The 23,491-nt window shown below is 35.2% G+C and overlaps 1 protein-coding gene across 1 annotated transcript; it reads right to left on the reverse strand.

Moving 5' to 3' along the window:
• Positions 1 to 20,286: 20,286 nt before the first annotated feature.
• On the reverse strand, positions 20,287 to 23,296 carry LOC135671358 (beta-glucuronosyltransferase GlcAT14B-like). Its single transcript, XM_065179419.1, has 4 exons — positions 22,689 to 23,296; positions 22,377 to 22,452; positions 22,180 to 22,295; positions 20,287 to 21,056 (listed from the first exon to the last, which is right to left on the reverse strand). Exons 1-4 carry the CDS (start codon positions 23,209 to 23,211, stop codon positions 20,542 to 20,544), a joined length of 1,230 nt encoding a protein of 409 aa, XP_065035491.1. The 5' UTR covers positions 23,212 to 23,296; the 3' UTR covers positions 20,287 to 20,541.
• Positions 23,297 to 23,491: the final 195 nt, after the last annotated feature.

Below are 23,491 nucleotides of genomic sequence, written 5' to 3' on the forward strand. Positions count from 1 at the left end.
GTTGGCAAAATTTTTATATTTTCTTGAAATGTGTAACTTAGCAAAATTTGCTTTTCTTTTGAGTTGAGCAAGCTAGCAATTTTTTCCTTTCTTTGTAAGTTATGAATTTTTGTAAGTTTACAAGTTTTTGCTTCTTCTTGAATTGTGCAAGCTAGCAAAATCTTTCTCCCCCTTTGTCATTATCAAAAAGAAAGGAAGGTTATAATAGTGCAAAACTTTTCCCTTTACATCATTTTTCAAATCATCATATGAAATATATCAAGAAAAAATTAACTTGGTGATGAGATATACAATTCATGAATACAAATTTCAAGTTATGAATATCAAGACACAAATTATGATTCTTTTGGATAAATCAAATAGTGAAAAGATGAATCATAGTAAATGATCTTGATTCATAAAAGATTTCAAGTTATAATTCCGGGGAATCAAAAGAAAAATCATCATTCATTTATATAATACTCCTCTTTAGTAAATAACAAAAAGGAAACATAGGAGAATAAAAGATCTATCAAGATCATTATTCATATATTAAAAAAATCTCAAGTTATAATTGAGAAATCAAAAGAAACATAAGAGATAAAATACCAATGATACCAATCATGATTCTTTTGGATAGTAAATAGCAAAAAGAAACATAGAGAATAAAATATCTTGATTCAACTTCTCTTTACTAAAGAAACGTAGGAGATCAAATAAGATATTTTGATAAAAAAAATCTCAAGTATCAAATGGGAGGTTTGGATAGCACTCATTAAATTTAAATCATCAAATTATCAAAATCACTTTCAAGAGATTCAAAATGGCATAAATAGGTTTATCAATCTCTTATTTTGAAAAATCGATAAGATAGAGAAATTTTCAAAAACAAGCATTCCCGTGTTTCAATTTATGTGATTTATTTCATTTAAGCATGCCTTTGTCTTTTATGCTAAATAAAAACATGCATCATTCTTTAAAACTGAAAAAATAAATTTCATCATAAAAATCATCAAGATCAATAAACCATAAATCACAAAAATCATCATTACTTCAAATCATCATGCATAATTAAATCATTAAATCATCAAGCATGATTTTATTAAACATAAAGTATTTTAAAAATCATTTTGTTTTGGCTAGTGAGCTTTGTAAAGTGTGTTGGATCTCCGATCATAAGCCTTGAGCATCCACTATCAAAATTTTATTTTTGCTCCTAGCTTTCGATTATAGATATTTCTACACAAAAGGTTGGTTTGTTTTAGGTACCCATTAAACTTTGGGTCCGTCATGTTTTGATTTATCACTCTTAGCTTTTGGCATTAAGTCATTCATGGCTCCTTTAGGAACCCAAACCAATTTATGTGAGCCATACTTTTTGAATGGACATTTATATGCAAAATGATCATGTCTACTATAAAAATTATATGCAAAATGATCATGTCTACTATCCAAATATAACATTTTTACAACAAATGTTACATTTATATGCAAGCTGATTCCTTCTTTCCTACGAACATGACTTTTATTGGCAAGAATCATGTTTAAATATTTGCTACAAATTTTAAATTTATCTAACATTTATTGTAAAAATAAAATTTCCTTTTCAAGTGAGTATTACTCTTCGCAAGGAACATGCAATTATCATGGTCATTTTTTAATACTTTAAATCCACTAGCAAAAGAAGCATGATCCTTTTTTAATAACTTATATTTTTTACCAACTAGTTTAAATTCATCATACAAAGCATTGAATGCATCAAATAATTCATTGTAAGGTAAAGGCATTTCGGTTGAGTCATTTACCTCGTCGTCGAGAGCCATCAAAGAGAAGTTTGGCACTTATCTTTATCGTTTTGCTCCTCATCTTCAAATGGACTCATTTCGTCCCAAGTCACTTAAGTGCTTTCTTCTTTGGCAGCTTTTTTTTTTTTAAGTTCGTTTTTATTCTTTGATTCTTGTTTTAAAAACTTTTTAAGCTTTATTGTTAAGAGTTCAAAGTCATCATCACTTAAACTTTCACTCGAATGGTCTTTATTTATTATAAGTGTTAAATCCTTCCTGTTCTTTGGAAGGTTATTCTCCAAGTTTATCATGTGCTATATAGGTCATTTCCTAGGTCATTAAAGACCTAATAAGTTCTTTAAGCGAAAAGTTATTTAGGTCATTTGCCTCTGTATTGTAGCTACTTTCGAATCCTAATATTTAGAAAGAGATCATAAAACTTTATTAACAAGTTCAAGATTCAAAAAACATTTACTAAGAGCTTTTAAACCATTGACGATATCCATAAAACAGGTGTACATGTCAACAATGGTTTCGCTTGACTTCATTCGAAACAGTTCAAAATTATGCATCAAAATATTTATCTTAGACTCTTTAACTCTATTCGTGACTTCATGAGTTACTTCTAGTGTGTGCCAAATCTCATACGCAGTTTTGCATAAAGAAATACGATTAAACTCATTTTTATTCAAAGCACAAAATAAAATATTCATAGCTCTAGTATTCAAAGAAAGAATTTTTTTTCTCCAAATCATTACATTCGTTCATTTGATTAGAAGACTTTTAAAAATTATTTTCAATGATATTCCATAAAAAAAATTCATAGAAAGCAAGAAAACTCTTATTCGAGTTTTCCAATACGTATAGTTCGTCCCATTGAACATAGGAGGACGAACGATAGAAAGACCCTCTTGATTGCCAGTAAAAGTCATTTCTCTTGGGTGTTAAACCAAACGAGAAAAATCTTTGCTCTAATACCAACTGATAGGATCGAAATCGACACTAAGAGGAGGGGTGAATTAGTGCTTCTAGGAAAATGACATCAATTCAAAACTTCATACGATAAAACCGTATCAGAAAGATATTTAGACTTAAAATGTTTGTAAGAGTAGTAATGAGTAGGTAAAGCAGTTGCAAAATAAGTAAACAAGTAGAGAAAGGAAGGCACACCAATCTTATAGTGGTTCAATCATTGTAACATACATCCACTCTCGGTTCCTCCTCACTCGAGGCCACCGGCTTCCACTACTGATCTTCTTTCAAAGGGCAAACATCAACTACCCTTACAATTCTTTCTCCATTTTATAGGCTTAGGAGAGAATCTTTACACCTCTCTCTTTTAGACCTCACTCATCTCTTAGAAACCTTCTAACTTTAAGAGGAAGAGACTCACTAACTCTAGGGAGATTATAACCATTTTTTTCTCAAGTATATTTTTCCCCTTTTCTACTCAATTTCGTGCTCATCCAAGTAGAAATATCTTGGGTATTTATAAACCCCAAATGACTTAAAAAATAGAGCCAAAAAAGGTCTCATCCCAGGTTTCTTGGGTCCTAGCAGTACCATCGCCTATGCTGGGCAGTACTATCACCTACAACATTGACATTGGGTGGTACCACCGCTTAGACTAGTGATACCACCACTTGACACAGTCTGGGAGATTATGTTTGGGTGGTACCACTACATAGACTGAAGGTACCACCACCTGACACAGTTTGGGAGATTGTCTATGCGGTACCACCACCTGACAACTTGAAAAGTATGCTCTTGACTTTTCCAGCTCATAGGTGGTTCCACCTAATCTTGGGTGACTGAATGGGCCTTCCACTTGGCCTAACACAGTCCTAACTCAGGCCCAATGGGCCCCTAATTGAGTTAACATGGTTACATCCTAAAACTGACTCAATTATACTCAAGTAACTCGATCTAGACATAATCAATTACAAGCGTGAATCCTATGTTGTCCGACATGTCATTGGTTCATCTGGCGCTTCATCCGATCCTTTGGTGTATCATCCTCTCCTTCGGCGTATTATCCAATCGGCATGTTGACCCACTTAACTTTCGATCTCCTTGGCGCAATGTGCGATCCTTCAGCCCGATGCCTGAACTCATGGCACAAAGACCTTTTGCCGGTACATCGACCGATCCTTTGGCTCGACGTCCAATCTCCTGATATGTTCACTCTGACCCAACGTCTGATTCTTCCTTCTTTAATCGATTTGCCTTTTCTGATCAAAGTTAGTCCTACGTCGCTTAAAACGCAGATTAGATCGTAAACTCATCAAATGATTTCATCATCAAAATCAGATATTCAACAATAGAAATAATACCCACAAGTTTCCTTGGGGTATCCCACGAACTTGCATCGTTTCGTCTTGGATTTCAACTTGTTAGGGTTGTATCTCTTAATGTGAGTAGGACATACCCAAATCTTAATAACCTTAAGATCAGACTTCTTCCTTTTCTATATCTCATATGGAGTAGACGCTCCTGACTTAGTTAAAATTTTGTTCATAAGGTAAGCTGCGGTTTCTAGGGCGTTTCCTTAGAATGAGATGGGTAGGTCCGTGAAACTCATCATGAACCGTACAATGTCTAACAATGTGTGATTCCTCCTCTCGGATACACTATTGAGCTGAGGTATATAAGGAGGTGTCCATTAGGACAGAATCTCAAAGTCCTTGAGGAATTGGTTGAACTCTGTACTCAAGTACTCACCTCATCGATTTCATCGAAGAGTCTTGATACTCTTTCCAATTTGGTTCTCTACTTCATTCTTATACTCCCTAAATTTCTTGAAGGCCTTGGACTTGTACTTCATCAAGTACATATGTCCATACATTAAGAAATCATTAATAAAAGTAATGAAGTAGGAGTAACCACCTATGACATGAGTTGACATGGGACTACATACATCACTATCTATGAGTTCCAGCAACTCAGTGTCTGTCTCTCCAATTCCACTAAATGGAGAGTTGGTTAGTTTTCCATGAAGGTAAGGCTCGCAAGTTGCATATGACTCATAGTCGAATGAATCTAGGTATCCATCCTTTAGTAACTTTTGAATCCTTCCCTCATGGATATACCCTAGCCTATAATGTCATAGGTATGCATTGTTCACCTCATCTTGTTTCCTATTAGACTCACATTCATGATATATGAAGTAGTGTTAAGCATAAACAAGTCATCATGCAATATTCCTTTTGTGATAATTTATCATCTAATAATATTGAACAACCATTGTTCTCAAAACTAATTTATATTCACTAACTATCAAATATGAAATGGAAATAATATTTTTGATAATAGAATGAACAAAATAGTATGCATCCAATGCAATAATAGCTCTACCAGGTAGATGTAGGATGACCTCACCAACAACTACTATAACAACTTTTGCTCCATTGCCCATCTTGAGGTTCATTTCGCCTCTCACCAATCTCCTAGGCCTTGTTAGAACCTACAATGAATTGCATATGTGATAAGCATTGCTGATATCCAATACACATGTTATCATAAGATTCTGACAAATAAAACTGATCATGAATGTACTTGAAGCTTCTCCAAGCTTTTGTTTCATCCTCTCTACAAAGTACTCTTTGCAGTTCCTCTTCTAGTGCTCATCTTTGTCGTAGTAGAAGTATTAGCCTTTGTCTTTTGTTGGGTTTTTCTTAGCAACCTTTACTTTACTCGGTCTGCCTTTGCCCTTGCCTTTCTTAAGGGATTTTTCTATCTTTCTTTTCTTTTTGGTCTCACTAGCATAGAGAATTAGCTTCTCCTTCTTGATAGTGCTCTCTGCCTCCTTCAACATATTGAGGAGCTTAGGGAGAGTCACCTCAAGCTTGTTCATATTAAAATTCATTATGAACTAAGAAAATGAATCTGGTAGGGACTGAAGCACAATGTCCACACACAGGTCATCCTCTAGGACCATTCCTAGACCTGTGAGTTTCTCCATCCACTCAATCATCTTTAGGATATAGTTCTAAACCGGTGTTCCCTCAGTCATCCTAGCACGGAAGAGACTCTTGGATATCTCATATTGCTGAGTCTTTCCCTGTTCCTCAAACAATTTATGGAGATATAGGAGAATGAATCTGGCATCCATATTTTCATACTGTCTCTGTAACTCAGGAGTCATGGAGCCCAACATGTAACACTAAGCAAGAATGGAGTCATCTATGTACTTCACGTAATGAGTGATATCATCATCGCTTGCCCCTTCCTCGAGTGTAGGCATTATTGTATCAAAGAGATGCGTGATTTTCTCCGTCATAAAAACGATTCTCAGGTTGTGGAGTCAATCCATATAATTTGGACCAATGAGGCAGTTTACACCAAGTATGCCACGTAAGAGATTTAAAAGTGATATTTTTTTCTGAAAATAAAGATACAGCAGAAATAAATAACATGAAGATTTTATAAAAATAAATAATTAAGATAAGGACTTCTATCTTAATCTACTCTCGCTATTTTCTCGCGAAACACACAACTCCCTCTGGTATGTGAATTGGAGACCCTCAACGAATCTCTAGTGGGGATCGGGATCCAATCGACGTCTTAACGTAACCTCGAGGGACTCGACTAATCACGCTAAGCCCGTAAAGTTAGGTAACTCTTGCCAATCACAATTCTTTGTGATTTTCATCCTATTCGGCCTCCGAACCACCATGGCCTCGAGGGACTCGACCAACCATGATGTTCGATTAAGTCATCACTATCGTTACAAGATGAGTCTAATTCGATGATATGCTCTCGAGGGACTCAACTAAGCATACCATGTCCTTAGGTCACCGGTAACATCTCTATGTCGTAAGCAAGATATCGAATCGTGATATAGATGAGCCTCGAGGGACTCGACCAACTCAACCTATGTCGAAAATCGATTCTTACCTATAACAATGGAAGGCTACATAGGTCAATATAATTACCTCATGTTTACCGACTTAATATTATCGAGAGAGCGGATTTTGATTTGGTCTCCTATGACGTCTCACACACACACACACACACACACACACACACACACACACATATATATATATATATATATATATATATATATATATATATATATATATATATATATATATATATATATATATATATATATATATATATATATATATATATATATATATATATATATATATATATATATATATATATATATATATATATATATATATATATATATATATATACATCGCATGTAAATATATATACATATCTAGTGGGTGCATAAGCAATTATACATCACATGAGCAATCACATCAAATGATCATGGACCATAGCCTAATGTGATCAGGCCTGAGCTAGTGGACATATGATCATACAAATATTTTCAATCACTCACATCATGATTTATGTGTACATTGGCGCATCTCCATGCCCTATGATCGTCCATCTCGTCCTTGTCGGTTCCGTCGGTATCTCAGCATATCTCCATATGTCACGATTGTTCGTCTCAGCCTTGTGGGTCCCACTATCGCCTCCACGCTCCAATTATGCCTCTTCATGTAATTACAATATAATCATAGGCATGCAGGCCCGATAATAAATGAGAAAAAATAAAGACTCGCAGGCCTCAATAATAATAATAATAATGATCACATCACATGGTCCATAATCATCCATCCATATCATACATCACATGTACATATCATTATATAAGACTACTAGATAAATAATAATAGTTAATTAAACATTTTAATTAACTAATATTTTTTTAAAATTCGAGACAATAGAATTTTCTAACTTATGAAGGGTATTTAGGTAATTTGAATAGAGAAGACAAACCTTGGAATTTCTAAAATTCTAAGGGGTAAAACTATCATTTTCTCCCATGAAGCCCTAATCCCCCTTCCTCCTTTGTAGCGGCGGCGGCTTGCACGTGGGTGCTGTGCCCGCGGGCAACCTAGCTCGCCCATGGGCGATGTGCCACCTGCTTATGAGCAAGCGCAGCACCTACGTGACGGCCTGCTTGTGGGTGCCCTGCACGCAGGCACCGTTGGCCGTCGGCCACTTTTGCGAGGGCAATAATAGTTGTTGCACTTTCTCGCCGTTGCGTCAATAATTTTGACGTCAAAAGCTTTTCTAAAACACAACACACGTAGTTCAAAATCAATCTTTCGTATAAACAACATGACTTTGATACCATTATAGGAAAATTTAAGGATAACATCACATGCATAGTGGAATAACATAAAATAAAAAATCCTAAATTTTTCAAAAAGGTGTTCATCGTCGTGTGAAGATTGGTGTGCAAAAATCCACAAAATTGAAAACCATGTATGAGATAGTTGTGTTACCTAGAGAGATTATATATCTCGAAATTCCTGTAAATCTATGGAAGAGGATGAAGGAGGTCAAGCGCCCTCCTCTCTAACGATGATCCACATTATAGGGGTTACGAAGACGCTTCTCAAATCGCTGCCCAAATCTCTATACCTGTTGGCTTAGGAGGAGAAAGGGAGATGAGAATATGATGTGGCAGCTAAAAAGCCTAGCCTATGGCCCTTTAGTTCCCTCCTATTTATAGAGGTCCCCTATCAACTTAACCCTAATGGATCCTGCCCTATTGGGTATTTGATCTCTATCTAATTACCCAAGCATCTTAGATTAGTGGGTCTCTACACAATAATATCTTATTAGCTCTTATTAGATCTCATCTATGGGATCCAATAATTTAAGGGCTTAATAAATATTCAATAAGATAGGAGCTCCAACGAATCTCTCATATCTGAACCTCTACTCATCGCAACACCTATCATATGTGTATGACCCTCTAGGCCGAATATCGAGCTGGCCATGAGTCATATATGTCAGAACTTCTTCTAGCTCGGTGAATTATTTACATAATAATTCACTCGACTCATCGACTACGGACGTGCTAGGCCACTACATCGCAGTCCCCAAACGATATAGAGGAATCCAATCCTTTAGACTTATCTATCCTCAGTTACCATGTACCTATAATCTTTCATCCATCTAATATCCTAAAGACCGTATACCGGACATGGTACTATTAGGCCCATACGATTTCTCCTCGAGTATCACTCTAATCGAATTCTTTTAGAGAACTTTTTCTCTCTCAATTCAAATGACTTTGGCCAAGGATTTATTTGAGCAAGAACATATGAGATATTCCTCTCATGATGTCGAGAGCGGATGATCCTCTATCGATACTCAATAGCCCTCGTAAGGTTGGCTGCCACTCCCAATGATCGACTGTACTATATTTGAAACTTCTAAACCTATAAGTCTAGTATCAAAGAGTGGAGTACTCATATAAGAAATCCTTAGTGTCTCAAGTCTAAGGACCAGGTATACCATTAGGACGACGAAATCATTATCTGACAATGAGGTATCATCAACCATCCAACATTCCGTGAGCAGATCAATCAATGAACTCATTCTCCTATGAGCGCCTACACTGTAGCTAGTGTCCCCACACGAGCAATTATGAGACCAACCACCTCTATCACATGGACAGGTATACAACACACTAGTCTGTCTAGTTGTCTCGATGTCCTTCTCGATTAACCTATAATCAAGATTATTTAGGGTATGTATTTAAAGGTAAATTGGTCTAATTATCATGATCTCATCATGATCTGATCCTTATTGCACAAATCTATGGACATCATAATATATTTATGCATCAAGCAATATAAAGTGAAAAAATATCATAATAATAATAATAAGTAAAAAGACTATGTGTCATGTCATATGTGCCATCACTCACGTGATTGGCTTATAGGACACCTATGACTAGCATACTCAAGGCACGTTGTCTCACGAGACATGAGCTAGAAACATGATTAGTCTTCTCACATAAATAATATCTTATGACAACTTGATTATTGGAAGCTCTTGCCTGTTGATGACCGAACTATCTGCACTTGCCTTTCTTTGAGGGTTCATAATATGATCCTATTGAATCCCGAATTTTGATGAGTTTATAGACTAATATGCTTTTGAGATAAGTGACGCAGGAAATACTTTGATCACAAACTCGAACCATTAAAAAGCAAATTGTCGAAGTAAGAGAATCAAACGTTGTGTCAGGAAAAGTATCATGTCAAAAATTGGATGTCGAGCTAGAGGATTGGTCAACATGCCAAAAATTGGACTTTGTGTTATAAGTTTGGCCATCATACCAGAAATATCGGGTATTACGCCAAAAGATCGGATATCGTGGGAAAGTCGACATGCCGATAGATCGGACAATATACCAAAGGAAAGGACGATATGCTAGAGGTTCAGACGAAGTGTCAAAAGATCTGACGATATGCTAGAATGGCGTACAATGTGCTGAAAGCTTCATAATTGTACTGGATATGTGGTTGGATTGTTAAAGTCTTGATCGAGGTCTTTTTGGGTCAAATTGAGTTGGTATTGGGTCAAAACCATGCCCGAAGCATTCTGTTGATACGTCGACCAATCCTCCGGCTCGACATCCAATCTTCTGACATTTTTTCCTCCGGCTCAATATGATTCTTTCTGCTTTAATTATCTCTCCCTGATCGAAGCATCCTACATCACTCAAAACACAGATTAAATCATAAACAATTATCAATTAGTTTCATCATCAAAATACGAGATTCAACAATCTCCCCCTTTTTTATGATGACAATCAATTGATGACGGAGTTAAAACAAACTCTCGGAGTTTAAACAAACTCCCCCTATCAATATGCCATATTGATAGAACCTTGAATTCAACTGAATTAAAGTCCTTGCAAATATTCATCATGAATATTTGTAACACGTCATCATGCATAACATGATCATACTTCTCCCCCTTTGTCATCAACAAAAAGGAGAAGTATAACTTTCAAATGTTTGGAAATACAAGTTCAACTCATTGCATAATAAACATAATCTCCATTTTTATCATCATGCAAGCTAGCAAAAATTTAGCAAGTGCTACATCATGTTAGAACATACAAGCTATTAAGTTTTATCTATGCAAGGTAGTAAGATAGCATATTCTACAACATACAAGCTAGCAAAATTTATCATCATTTTTGAAAATGTAAGCTAGCAATTTTCTGTCACTTTATAATATGCATAATCACCAAATCATCATTAATTTTAAAGATGTGCATGATTGCAAATTTTGCAAGTTTGTATTTTTGCTTCTTAAGATAGGCAAACTAGTGATTTTTAAGATAGCAAGCTCTTTCTTCTCTTTTGAGAAGTGTCATTTTTGCTTCCTTTGCAAAGTGCAAGCTAACAAAATTTTATATTATTTTATAACACACAAGCTAGCAATTTGACAAGTGTTACTTCTCTTTGAAGTATGAAGGCTAGCAAGTTTTTGAAGAATAATGTAAGATAACAAGCTAGCAAGATACAATGTTTTACATGAAGCAAGCTACATGAAGTATGTTTGCATCTTCTTTTTAGATGTGCAAGCAAGCAAGCAATTTTTTGCATCTTCTTGACTTGTGCAAGCTAGCTAGTAAGCTAGCTATCTCCCCCTTTGTCATTGTAAAAAAGAAGGGCAGAATATAATTTTGTATCTCTTTTTCCCTTTACAATAATTTTCAAATCATGACAAATGATGAATAACAAAGATGAAAAATTAAGTTATGAATATCAAAACATTTTTTTATCAGGAATATTTTATCATTGCATGCATCATTATCATAAGTTGAAGTACTGCATGCATGATACCAAATCATCATTCATAATTACATCAATGTTTCAATCATTATTTCAATATACTTATGCATCATTATAGTTTCAATTTACAACATGTATAATTTTAAAACTTTACATATCATCCTTACTCTATGCATGATGCTAAAAATAAATCAATCATCATGTCATACATGATACTCATAAACTAATAAATTTATATCATTTTAGAGCATCAAAACAATATCATGAGTATTTCATGCATTCATATCATCAATGTTTCTATCATTATTTCAATAATAAAAAATGGAAGATATTAATATCAAATCATGAATGCCACAAGACATGATTTATTTCATCAAATCTCTTCTTTTTATAAATAGCAAAAAAAAACATAAGATAGAGATGTTTTATTTTAAGTTATTGGTTTCATACAAGTATGCATTTATCTTTTTATCAAACAAAAATATGCATCATTTTTAAAACCGAAAAAGCCACTTTCATTATGGTAAAAATCGATAATCCCTAAATCGTAAGAATCATCATGCATAATTTCGAAAGATAAACTAATTAAGCATGATCTCAAATCATCATTACATTATTTCATCGAGATTTCATAAGTCATAAAACATTTTATTGTATAGGAGATCATTAAGATGGGAGAAAAAGATTTCAATTCATGCATAAGAAATCTTATGATTCATATAGAAATATCCTCTTTAGTAAAATATCAAGGAAAATCATAGGAGTACAAAGAAGAGATCTTGAAAAAAAAATCTCAAGTAATTCCAAGAAATCAAGATAAAGCTTATTCAAATTCAAATCGTCAAATCAAAATCATTTTTAAGATATTCAAAAAGAAACATAGATTCATTAATCTCTCCTTTTTGAAAAATTGATAAAGTAGAAAAAATTTTCAAGGAGAAAGCTTTTTTCTTTTTAGTGATTCAATTCGTAAGATTGATTTCATAGAAGCATGCTTTTTTCATTTATGCCAAATAAAAACATGCATCATTCGTTAACACCAAAAAAGAACTTTCAAAAGATTGCAAAAATTATCATGCAAAAGTCCAAAATATAAACTCGTTAAGCATGCTTTCAAATCATCATTATATTTTCATTAAGACATCAAGCATAGTTTCGTTGAACATAATGTTGAAAAATTCTTAAAGATATTTAAACTTATTTAGTTTCTATTTGTGTGATTGACTTTATATTAGCATGCCCAAATATTTGTTCTTATGTCAAAACCATGCATCAACGTTTAAAACGGAAAGATAAAAAAAATCATCAAGATCAAAAAGTGTAACACATAATTCCAAAACATATGATTCCAAATCATTACTTCAAGTCCTCATGCATAAAAATCATAAAGCATGATACAAACATTTATTTTCAAAACATTCATCATGATAAGGCATACAAGCCAAAGAAATTAATAAACATAAAGCATATTCATCAATCATGGTTTCACTGGGCATAAGACATTTTTAAACAAAATTGAAAATCATCAAGATATACATTATTTCTTCTTGAAAAACATATATAGGATTATTATTAGATTTAAATCTAACATTTTATTTCTTTATCATAAAATATATAATTTTAATTATCATTTTCAAAATTACTAGCATAATAAGCATGATCCTATTTTATTTTTATATTTTTATTACATCATTAAACATGTAATTTGTAAGAAAAATAATTAAAAATAACTCATTAAAAGCATCATGTAATTTTGAAATAAATTAAAGGAGTTTTGTTTACCTCGTTGTCAAATGTCGTTAAGGCCTAGTTTGTCATCTCGCCTTTGTTTTTCTCCTCGTCTTCTCCTCGTCTTTGGATGAGCTTGATTCGTCCCAATTTGTGTTCTTTTTAAGTTTATTTTTATTTTTTGATTGTTGTTTCATGAACTTTTTAAATTTCATGAGAAGTTCAAGTTCACCATCACTTGAGCTTATGCTCTAGTGGTCTTCAATTATTCTAAGTCCAAAATCTTTCTTCTTTGGAATATAGTTCTCAAGTTCTTCATATGCATTGCACATCATTTCATAGGTTATTAGAGACCCGATAAGTTCCTCGATCAAAAAGGTATTCAAATTTTTTGATTCTTGAATAGCCATCATTTTCGAATCTCAATTTTTAGAAAGCGATCATAAAATCTTGTTAACGAGTTCAAAATTAGAAAGGCATTTGCCAAGAGCATTTAAACCATTGATGACATCCATAAAACGGGTGTACATGTCAACAATGATTTCACTCGGCTTCATTCGAAATAGTTCAAAATCGTACATTAAAAGATTGACCTTCGAAACTTTTAATCTACTAGTGCCTTCGTGAGTGGTTTCAAGAATGTGCTAAATGTCGAAAGCTGTTTCGCAAGTAGAAATCCGATTAAACTCGTTTTTGTCTAAGGCATAAAATAGAGCGTTCATAGCTCTAGTATTTAAAGAAAAAATCTTCTTCTCCAAATCATTCCATTCGTTCATTGGTTTAGAAAATTTTTGAAAATTATTTTCAACAATACTCCATAGATTTAAATCCAAAGAAAGCAAGAAAACTCTCATTCGAGTTTTCTAATATGTGTAGTCCATCCCATTGAATAAGGGAGGACGAATGAGAGAGTGACACTCTTGAAAGCCGAAAAGAGTCATTTCTCTTGGGTGTTAAACCAAATGAGAAATACGAGGCTATGATACCAATTGTTAGGAAAAAAATCAGGCACTAAGAGGGGGGTGAATTAGTACAACAGTAAAAATTACGTTGGTTCAAAACTTCGTTGCGATTAAATCCGTTTCCGATAAAAACCCATTTCGTAAAGGTATTAACTTTGAAAGCATACGAAAGAGCATAGTAGATGTAAAGCAAGTAAAGTGGTTTGCAGTAAAATAAATTGCATAAGAGAAATGCAAACCAGATTTTTATAGTGGTTCGATCGTTGTGACCTACATCCACTTCATCGATTCCTCTTCCGTCGAGGCCACCAGCATCCACTGTCGGTCTTTTTTCAATGGGCGAAGACCAACTACCCTTTTACACCCCTCTTCTCCTTTTCACAGGTTGATGAGACAACCTTTTACAACCCTCTTTTACAAGGTATCCCTCTCACACCTCCCTTAGAACTCTCTCTAAGCTTTGGGATGAGGGAACTCAAATTTCTAATGTTTACAACTTTAGAATTATAAGGTTTTGCTCAATATTTCTTGCTTATCCATGTAGGAATAGCTGGGGTATTTATAGGCCTCAAATGGATTCAAATTTGGAGCCCAAAATTTAAACCCCCGAAATTTTAAGGTACGGGCGGTACCACCGCCTAACATAGTCTCAAAGACTATGTCACAATAGTTTCACCTGTTTGGTCACTATTTGGGCCTTTCTCTTGGCCCAACACAACCCAAACTTGGCTTAACTGTCCCCTAATTGGGTTGACCCAATTCTAATCCTAATTATATGCTAACTACGAATTTTAAGACATTTACTAAGCTAAACAAAGTCTGTAAGTCTAGGTTTCTTCTAGCGATCTTCCGGTGAACTTCTGACGATCTCTCGATAATGTTCCAGCGAACTCCCAGCAAGCTCCTGGACTTCATGATTATCTTCTTAGTGAGTTCCGACGAGCTTCTTTGGCAGCTCCGGGACTTCTCGGTCAATTTCGACAGAACTTCCGACGAACTCTCGAACTCCCAACGAAATTATGTTCTTGACTCCAGGACTTCATTTTGCTTTATACCTTGCTATCGTAGTTAATCCTGCACACATAAAAACACATTTCGATCTAGACAATTATTACTAAGCATGAATCATGTTGTCCGGCATGTCATTGGTCCATCGACGCTTCATCCGATCCTTCGGCGCATCGTCCTCTCTTATAGCCTATTGCCTAATCGGCCAGTTGACCTCCGTAACTTCGATATCCTTGGCGCAATATCCGCTCTTCTTGGCCTGATGCCCGAATCCATGTCCCGAAGCCTTCTGTCGATACGTCGACTGATCCTCCGGCTCGACATCCAATCTTCTGACATTTTTTCCTCTGGCTCAACATGATTCTTCCTGCTTTAATTGTCTCTCCCTAATCGAAGCATCCTACGTCACTTAAAACGTAGATTAAATCATAAACAATTATCAATTGGTTTCATCATCAAAATACGAGATTCAATAATAAATAGCAAAGCAGAAATGCAAACCATTTTATAGTGGTTCGGTCGTCGTGACCTACATCCACTCCACCGATTCCTCTTTCGTCGAGGCCACCGGCATCCACTAACGATTTTCTTTCGATCGAGTGAAAATCAACTACCCTTTTACACCTTCTCATTTTCACAAGTTTAGGAGACAACCTTTACACTCCTCTTTTACAAAGTTTCCCTCACACATCTCCCTTAGAACTCTCTCTAAGCTTTAGGAGGAGGGAACTCAACTTTTTAATAAGGTTTACAATTTTAGCATCATAGAGTTTTGCTTAATTTTCTTGCTACTCCATGCAGGAATAGCTGGGGTATTTATAGACCCCAAATGACTTCAAAACTTGGAATCAAAATTCAAATCCCCGAGATTTCAGGGTACGGGCAGTACTTGACAGTTTCTTGGAGATTGTGTTTGGGCAATACCACTACCTAACAGTCTCTCAAAGATTGTGCCATGACGGTTCTACCTGTTGGGTCACTATTTTGGCCTTCCACTTTGTCCAACATAACCCAAAGTTAGGCCTAATTGGCTCTTAATTGAGTTACTCTAAGTAGACTCTAAACTAACTCGATCCAAACATAATCAATTACAAGCAACATGACAAACATATCAATTGATTTTATTATCAAAATCTGAGATTCAACATAAAAAATCTGAGATTCAATTAGGCCTAACAGTTTCTTGGAGATTGTGTTTGGGCAGTACCACTACCTGATAGTCTCTCGAAGATTATGCCACGACGGTTCTACTTGTTAGGTCACTATTTTGGCCTTCCACTTGGTCCAACAAAGCCCAAAGTTAGGCCTAGTTGGCTCTTAATTGAGTTGGTCTAAGTAGACTCTAAACTAATTCGATCCAGACATAATCAATTACAAGCGACATAACAAACACATCAATTGATTTCATCATCAAAATATGAGATTCAACATCAAAAATCTGAGATTCAACTAGGCTTGACAGTTTCTTAGAGATTGTGTTTGGGCAGTACCACTACATGATAGTCTCTCGAAGACTGTGCCACGACGGTTCTACCTGTTGGGTCATTATTTTGGCTTTCCACTTGCTCCAACATAGCCCAAAGTTAGGCTTAGTTGGCTCTTAATTGAGTTGGTCTAAGTAGACTCTAAACTAACTCGATCTAGACATAATCAATTATAAGTGACATGACAAACACATCAATTGATTTCATCATCAAAATCTGAGATTCAACATAAAAAATCTGAGATTCAACTAGGCCTGATAGTTTCTTGGAGATTGTGTTTGGGCAGGAAGACTGTGTCACGACAGTTCTACCTATTGGGTCACTATTTTGGCCTTCCACTTGGTCCAACATAGTTTAAAGTTAGGCCTAGTTGGCTCTTAATTGAGTTGGTCTAAGTAGACTCTAAACTAACTCGATCCAAACATAATCAATTACAAGCAATTGATTTCATTATCAAAATCTGATATTCAACATCAAAAATAGGTGGTCCCAAAATATTATTTCCACCTTATGTAGCTCTAGCCAAAATATTTAAACTGAAATTAATAATAATATACTCATCAAACCCTTATAAGTCAATCTTAGTCTTGCCCACTTCCGATATGGGATTAATCGAGGTGTTACAATTTCTCCCACTCAAGGCTTAACGTCCTCGTCAAGGCCCAGCATAGCCCAAATCAAAACCTAGTATAATGCATGTGTTTTGTAGCCCAATGGTGGCTCCACATCATGATGAATCTTTTGACTCTATCCACGGAGAGCCCTTTCCTACTCAAGCCCCCTCACCATGCCTAAATATAATGTTTGCTCTAATACCATAAAATGATGTCATATCTTGAATTTTTTTTTCACAGGATCATAACATCTTCCCACGAAGTATATGCAAAGCCAAATAAATAAATATCACTTTATTAATAACTTATAAATATTTATTATAATTTATTTATTCATCGAATCATAAATCAAAAGTAGCCCTAGGCTTTGTTAAATAACACAGTGACATTAACTCAAAGAAACATCCAAGTAGCTTTACCTAGCAATATTAGAATCGGGTCTAGTTCTAGTGGGAGGCTATTCTAAAAATCAAAAATAAAAAAAATTCAACAAAACTAAATAGGAACTCCTATAAGTTAATTAAAAAAATAAATATATGATCATAATTTAATTATCCGATTGGTGTATATCAAATGCCTGAAAGAGCACTCCCCTAATAGCAAATTAAGATGCTAAATCCTACGATGAGTTTGTATTCTCCTAACAGCGGATGGAGACAAACTCATATCGCACTCCTAACAACTGATGAAATTGTGTCCCTCACTTGTCAAAGTGGGAATACATTCCTCCCAATGGCTGGAGAAACCGTCCAACCTCCATGTTTGGCGACTCGTTAATCCATAAAGAGAATCGTCCTACTTGTCCTCGGTAGGGAAATAATATCATCTCATACTAGTCATATCTATATCGAGATGAAATAATATATTAAAAAAAATTAAACATCATTAATGTCAAATAATACTAATTAGCCCTCAATTGAGTTGAACCCTAATTCAATCGATCAAATTGAATACGATTTAACTAAACACTAGCTGAACCAATCTTTAATCCTCATTTAACTAGTCTAGAACCACTAGACTAATATAATTTAGATTAGATTATGTTCAATTTAGTTTAAATAGACTTGAATAAGTCAAACCAATTTAGAATTATCACAAATCGATTTAAACTAATCAAGTTCGGTTTGGTTCAATCAACGTTTAGACTCAAATCCAACTACTGCATAATACTCGGCTAGGTTGGGCAGCCCATGTACTGGTCATATGCACTACACATGACTGTACATACACTATATCAGGCTAGGCCAACTCATGACTCATGGGCTAGTTATGTGCATCGCACATTACTACCCACGTTGGGCTAGGCTAAGCTAGCCTACGAGCTAGAGCCTGACTTACGGGTTGGGCCTACCTTGTTGGCTAGGCTTGACGTATTGACTAGGCCTAGCTTATGGGTTGTGGCCTGACCTACGGGTTGGGCTTGGCTTATTCGCTAAGTCTTGTTTATTAGTTGGGCCTAGCATACTTGTTGGACTTGGCCTACTAGTTAGGCTTGCCTGTTGGTTGGGTTTAGCCTATTGATTGAGCTTAACCGGTAGGTTATTTTAACCCAAATCCTAACTAATTTTTTTTAATTTTGAATTGTAATATTATGGAACTATTATCAAACAAATAAATTCATTAATAATAAGTCATTAAAATATAACAACAGATTAAAAGATAAAATTAAAAGATAAATAACAATACGAGAAAATAACATTCTTAATTCAAATAAAAAAAATCAGATGTCATATATTGAATGCATATGATACAAATAATTTTAATATATTCTAATTCAAAATATAATAACCTTAAAAAGGATCAAAGAATATCTTTAAAGGATTAAGAAATATTTTTAAACTATTTATGACATATTTTAATCCAAATAAGATTAAAAAATAAAATGTAATACGAGAAAATAATATTCGTAATTCAAATATAAAAATTGGATATCATGTATTCAATACATATGATATAAATAATTTCAATATGAATAAATCCAAAAATAAAAACCTTAAAAGAGATCACAGAATATCTTTAAAACTTCAAATAACATATTTTAATCTAGTAATAAAATTTTGACATATAAAAGATTAAGAAATATTTTTGAACTACTTATAACATATTTTAATCCTAAAAATAAAATTCCAATATTTAAAAGAATCAAGGAGAAAAAAAAAACTTTTATTTTTGAAGAAATATTTGAAACCTACCTCTCATTAATATGACTCATAAAGAAAGAAGAGATAAATCCCTCCTCTTAAATAGGAGGAGGTGAGAAATTTTTTTAATTTTCGTATTTATTTAATATAAATTTTTATTTAATATACTAACAAATATGACATTAATAATTATTTTCTTAATCACAATAGCAAACAAGAAAATAAAATAAATTTCTAAATTAAAGATTTGATCACAAATAGGGTGCAAGTATAATTAGCCGAATCGCAAGCCTACACCAGTGAAATCATATACCAATTTGTCTTGGTTACACCATTTCAGAATGACTAATAGAAATAATATCGACATGCAGTCGTTTGCAATATTACAGATGTCAGATAACAAGAAAGAGAATCACATGCAATGATGGACAAGTGAGCATTCATTCTTGCCATGATTACTAACTCATTAACTTATCTTAATAAACTAATTAAAAATGTTTAACCTTTATGCTAATAGTAGTATACCTCATCTACTACTCGTATAAGTTTATTTAAATCTTCAACATTCACTTTTGATGTGATGAAAGACGTTATAATTATGTCGTTCCTAAAGACGAATAATTAGCACTAGGAGAAACTCAACAAGATTAGGTTACAGAAATCTGTTCTTCTTTCACCATCGTCAAGAGACAAACAAATAGCATCAACGAAAAAACTCAGCAAGGGAGCAAGCAATACTTACATTCCAGAACAATCGCCAATTTGAAGACCTTGCAATCAGCAGTTGTTTACCAGCTAAACCGACACCTTTGGATCCTGCAATATTTATTCAAAAGAAGGCTTTTAGTTCCACATACAAATCGACTTTCGTGATACTCGGAATACCAATAACATAGATCTCAAGCAATTACAGGATATACACACAAAGAATGATTGCGTGTTCCCGAAAGCTTCAGAGGAGAGAATAGGACATGTATTGATTTAATCATAAGCAAATTGTACATCAAAATGTTCACCAAAGTGTCGAGGATCAGATATCCGATAGATACACAATCTTTACCACGAAAGAGGACTAACTATAAACCATCAACATCAAAACAGCAGATGTTTTCTGTGCCTTTCCAGTTTACAAAATACCTACAACAAGAGCTGCCTTGTGATCTGTGAATGTGTCCAGCTACAAGATTGGTGTGTGACATTGTTGAGTTATATACATTGCCTAGGCCTGAAATCATCGGGATCCAGAAGCTTCACCAACAACATCTCCAGCCTTCTGGAATTTACTGTCGGCTGTATGACGCTGGGTCTTCCACGGACAGAACAAGGATCGGTGCCAAACTCAGGATTTGCCAAGCACCATTTACCTGGGGTAAATCGACCTGCGGATCTCTGCAACAACTCGTCATCAATCCTGTCAAGAACAGGATCCTCCCTAGAAAAAGAGTGTGCAAAAGGGGCTCCGCTCTCTGCCATCAGATTGAAATGCTCTGATGTCAGATTCATTGGGTGCAAACGTGGTGGATCGTCCCACATCATGAAACGCAAATCGTCATTGATCGTGGTATTCTGAAAATCTTGGGAGTTGCATATCACGGTATGGAAGTAACTCTCCGAGGATGACAAGAAATTTGTATAGTACATGAGTAACGTCCTGGGGAGATTATCCCATCCCCAGATGCAAAATTCAAGAAAAGGCCGTGCAAGGATCACCCATGAGGAGCCTAAGATCAAATACAAGCAATTGAAAGTAATTCAACAAAAAATAAATTAACAGAAGAATGCAGCATATAAGTATATATAAGAAGGCAACAAATAACTGAAACTCATTTTTGTAGTCATTGTAGAGCATCATACCACAACTCGGTAACAAGGGAAAATAGTGACCTCATAATATTGGTTGTTATAAATACAATTGATACATATAGAGGACTATAAAAAAAAGGAACAAAAAAAGAATATCCATAGAAAACATGAAGAATCCTCAAGAAATTCATTGGAAACAAGTTATCTTCACATCAAACAGGTAACTTGATCACTAGAATTCGTTGTCAAAAGACGATTATGTTCACAAACTACAACTAACAACTAAGACACTGTCTATGGACACTGAACAATGAAGCGCATAGCCGAGTTCATGTTTGAACTTAATTATAGCAAGATGGAAGCTGTGCAATTGCATCAAGCAATTTTTAAAATGAACCAAAGAAATACAACTATTTCATTGTGTGGAAGATACAGCTTTCCTCAGAACTTTCTTGTGAGGAAGGATTATTCATGAAAAAGTAAAAAAGGTGAGACACAAATCAATGGGTTTAATATTATTAGGATGTGCGAGAAAGAAGATTCACATGTAATCCCCTCTACGGAAATCTGCATGCACACACTTCTTATTCAACCCCCTTTACCGAGGAAAATCCTCATTTTGGCTTCACTTGCTACGCTGTCTTTGATTTGTCAATATACATTGAGATGGACTAGCTATACTTGAATGATATCAAAGAACCATTCGGTACAAATTGAAGAAATTATAGAGATCTTCAGTTTCAGGTCAAAGACTCCACTATTGAACTGCAAACTTAACACTGGAATAGGATAAAACTAACTCAATAAATGCCAAACCATGGATGTGAAAACTTGCCGTAACTAAAACAAATTGCTGGTTAATGGTCAATGATGCAGGAAAATAGGAAATCAGGGCACATTTAATATACCAAATGAAATAAAATAGTAGTAAGGCAGAACAAATATTCTACATTGGAGGCTGCACATAACATCTCGACAATAGTATATAAAACAAGTAACCCTGTCAGATGGAAAATGGTTGGAAAAATGGGTAACAAGTACCTGCAAATATTTTGAAAGCAGAAGGCATGCTCCTCTTTTCTTTAGCCCAAAATATGTCTGTTCTACTTGGCTTGTAAAACCCTGGATCTACGATGATAGGTCTTGCCCTCTCATACCTGCATGCACCGTATCAACAACAACTACAATGTCGAACTCCCTAAAGTGAAACACGCACAACCATATATGTATGTTCTTACTCTCTCCAGCCAATATCGCTTGTGTGCTTAATGAAGTTGAAATCCCTTGGCAAGTATGAAAAAACATGAAGAATATCTGCATATACAATAGAAAAAGGAGGCAGTAAGTAAAGAATTTAGACATGAAAGCCATTGATGGAAACATTCGAGATATTTATTTTGGATCAAGTTCCTGTCTTTTATCTTCTGAAGCCCAAAGATAATAATTTGGGCATCGAGACCAACTAGACCTTGCCAAAATTACGACCTCATCAAAGAAAGGAAGGCATATCAAAGGAAGTTTTTTCCTTTTAGAATAGAGAGGAAAAATACCATCTTGGGGCATCAGAGGGTAATCCGCGGCGCTAAGATTGATGAACCAGCTCCAATCCTCGAACTCCCTCAACAGAATGGCCACCGCATGGAGGGTACAAGCAATCATGGTCGGCCCCTTCTGCGACACCGGATCTGCGTCCTCTACCATTCGAACATTGCCGAACTGGACAAAGGTGGCTTCCGACGCGGCGTACGTCGCCAGATCGGCCCGCTCCTCGGGCGGCGCAGTGCGGTCGAGGTGCAGGAGGTAGAAGTTCCACGGGTGGTACGCGGCCTGGAGGAGCCGCTTGAGCCGGCGACCGTCGCCTTGAGTTCCGGAGATCAAGTAGGCCAGGCGCGGGGGCTTCGGCGGTCGAAGGGCGCCAGAGGCTCGGCCGAGATCGGAGGGATTGTGGGGTTTGAGGGGGCCGAGGGCTCCAATGAGTAGGAGAAAGAGCGCAAGGAGAGGGATCACGAGCAGGAGCACCACCCACTTGGGATTGATCGGGAATCTGTCGACGACGCCATGGGGCTTCCTCATCGTCTTCCAGGAGGATTAAACTTAGGGTTCCGACATAGGCACCGGCCGATCCGGTCGGCGGTGGTGCAAAGGGGCGTACTACTTTTGGAAAGCAACGGATCAAAGTTAAATAAAGAAACTTTTGCATATAAGCCCATTATTTATGATGAATTACAAGTTTACATTCATTTTCTTATCATTATCCATATATATATATATATATATATATATATATATATATATATATATATAAACATAATTATAGTAAAAAAATTATATAAGGTGTTTATTTTGAATATTG

The sequence above is a fragment of the Musa acuminata genome, unplaced genomic scaffold, assembly GCF_036884655.1.
Source record: "Musa acuminata AAA Group cultivar baxijiao unplaced genomic scaffold, Cavendish_Baxijiao_AAA HiC_scaffold_1139, whole genome shotgun sequence".
NCBI classification, from domain to species: Eukaryota; Viridiplantae; Streptophyta; class Magnoliopsida; order Zingiberales; family Musaceae; genus Musa; species Musa acuminata.

Bases quoted from the DNA above. Each gene is read 5' to 3' on its own strand.
- LOC135671358 (XM_065179419.1), bottom strand. From the start codon at position 23,211: ATGAGGAAGCCCCATGGCGTCGTCGACAGATTCCCGATCAATCCCAAG. The intron at 22,453-22,688 runs GTATTTTTCCTC...TTGTATATGCAG, and splicing joins CCCTCTGATGCCCCAAGATG to ATATTCTTCATGTTTTTTCA. The intron at 21,057-22,179 runs GTACTTGTTACC...ATTTGATCTTAG, and splicing joins TGCTTTCAAAATATTTGCAG to GCTCCTCATGGGTGATCCTT.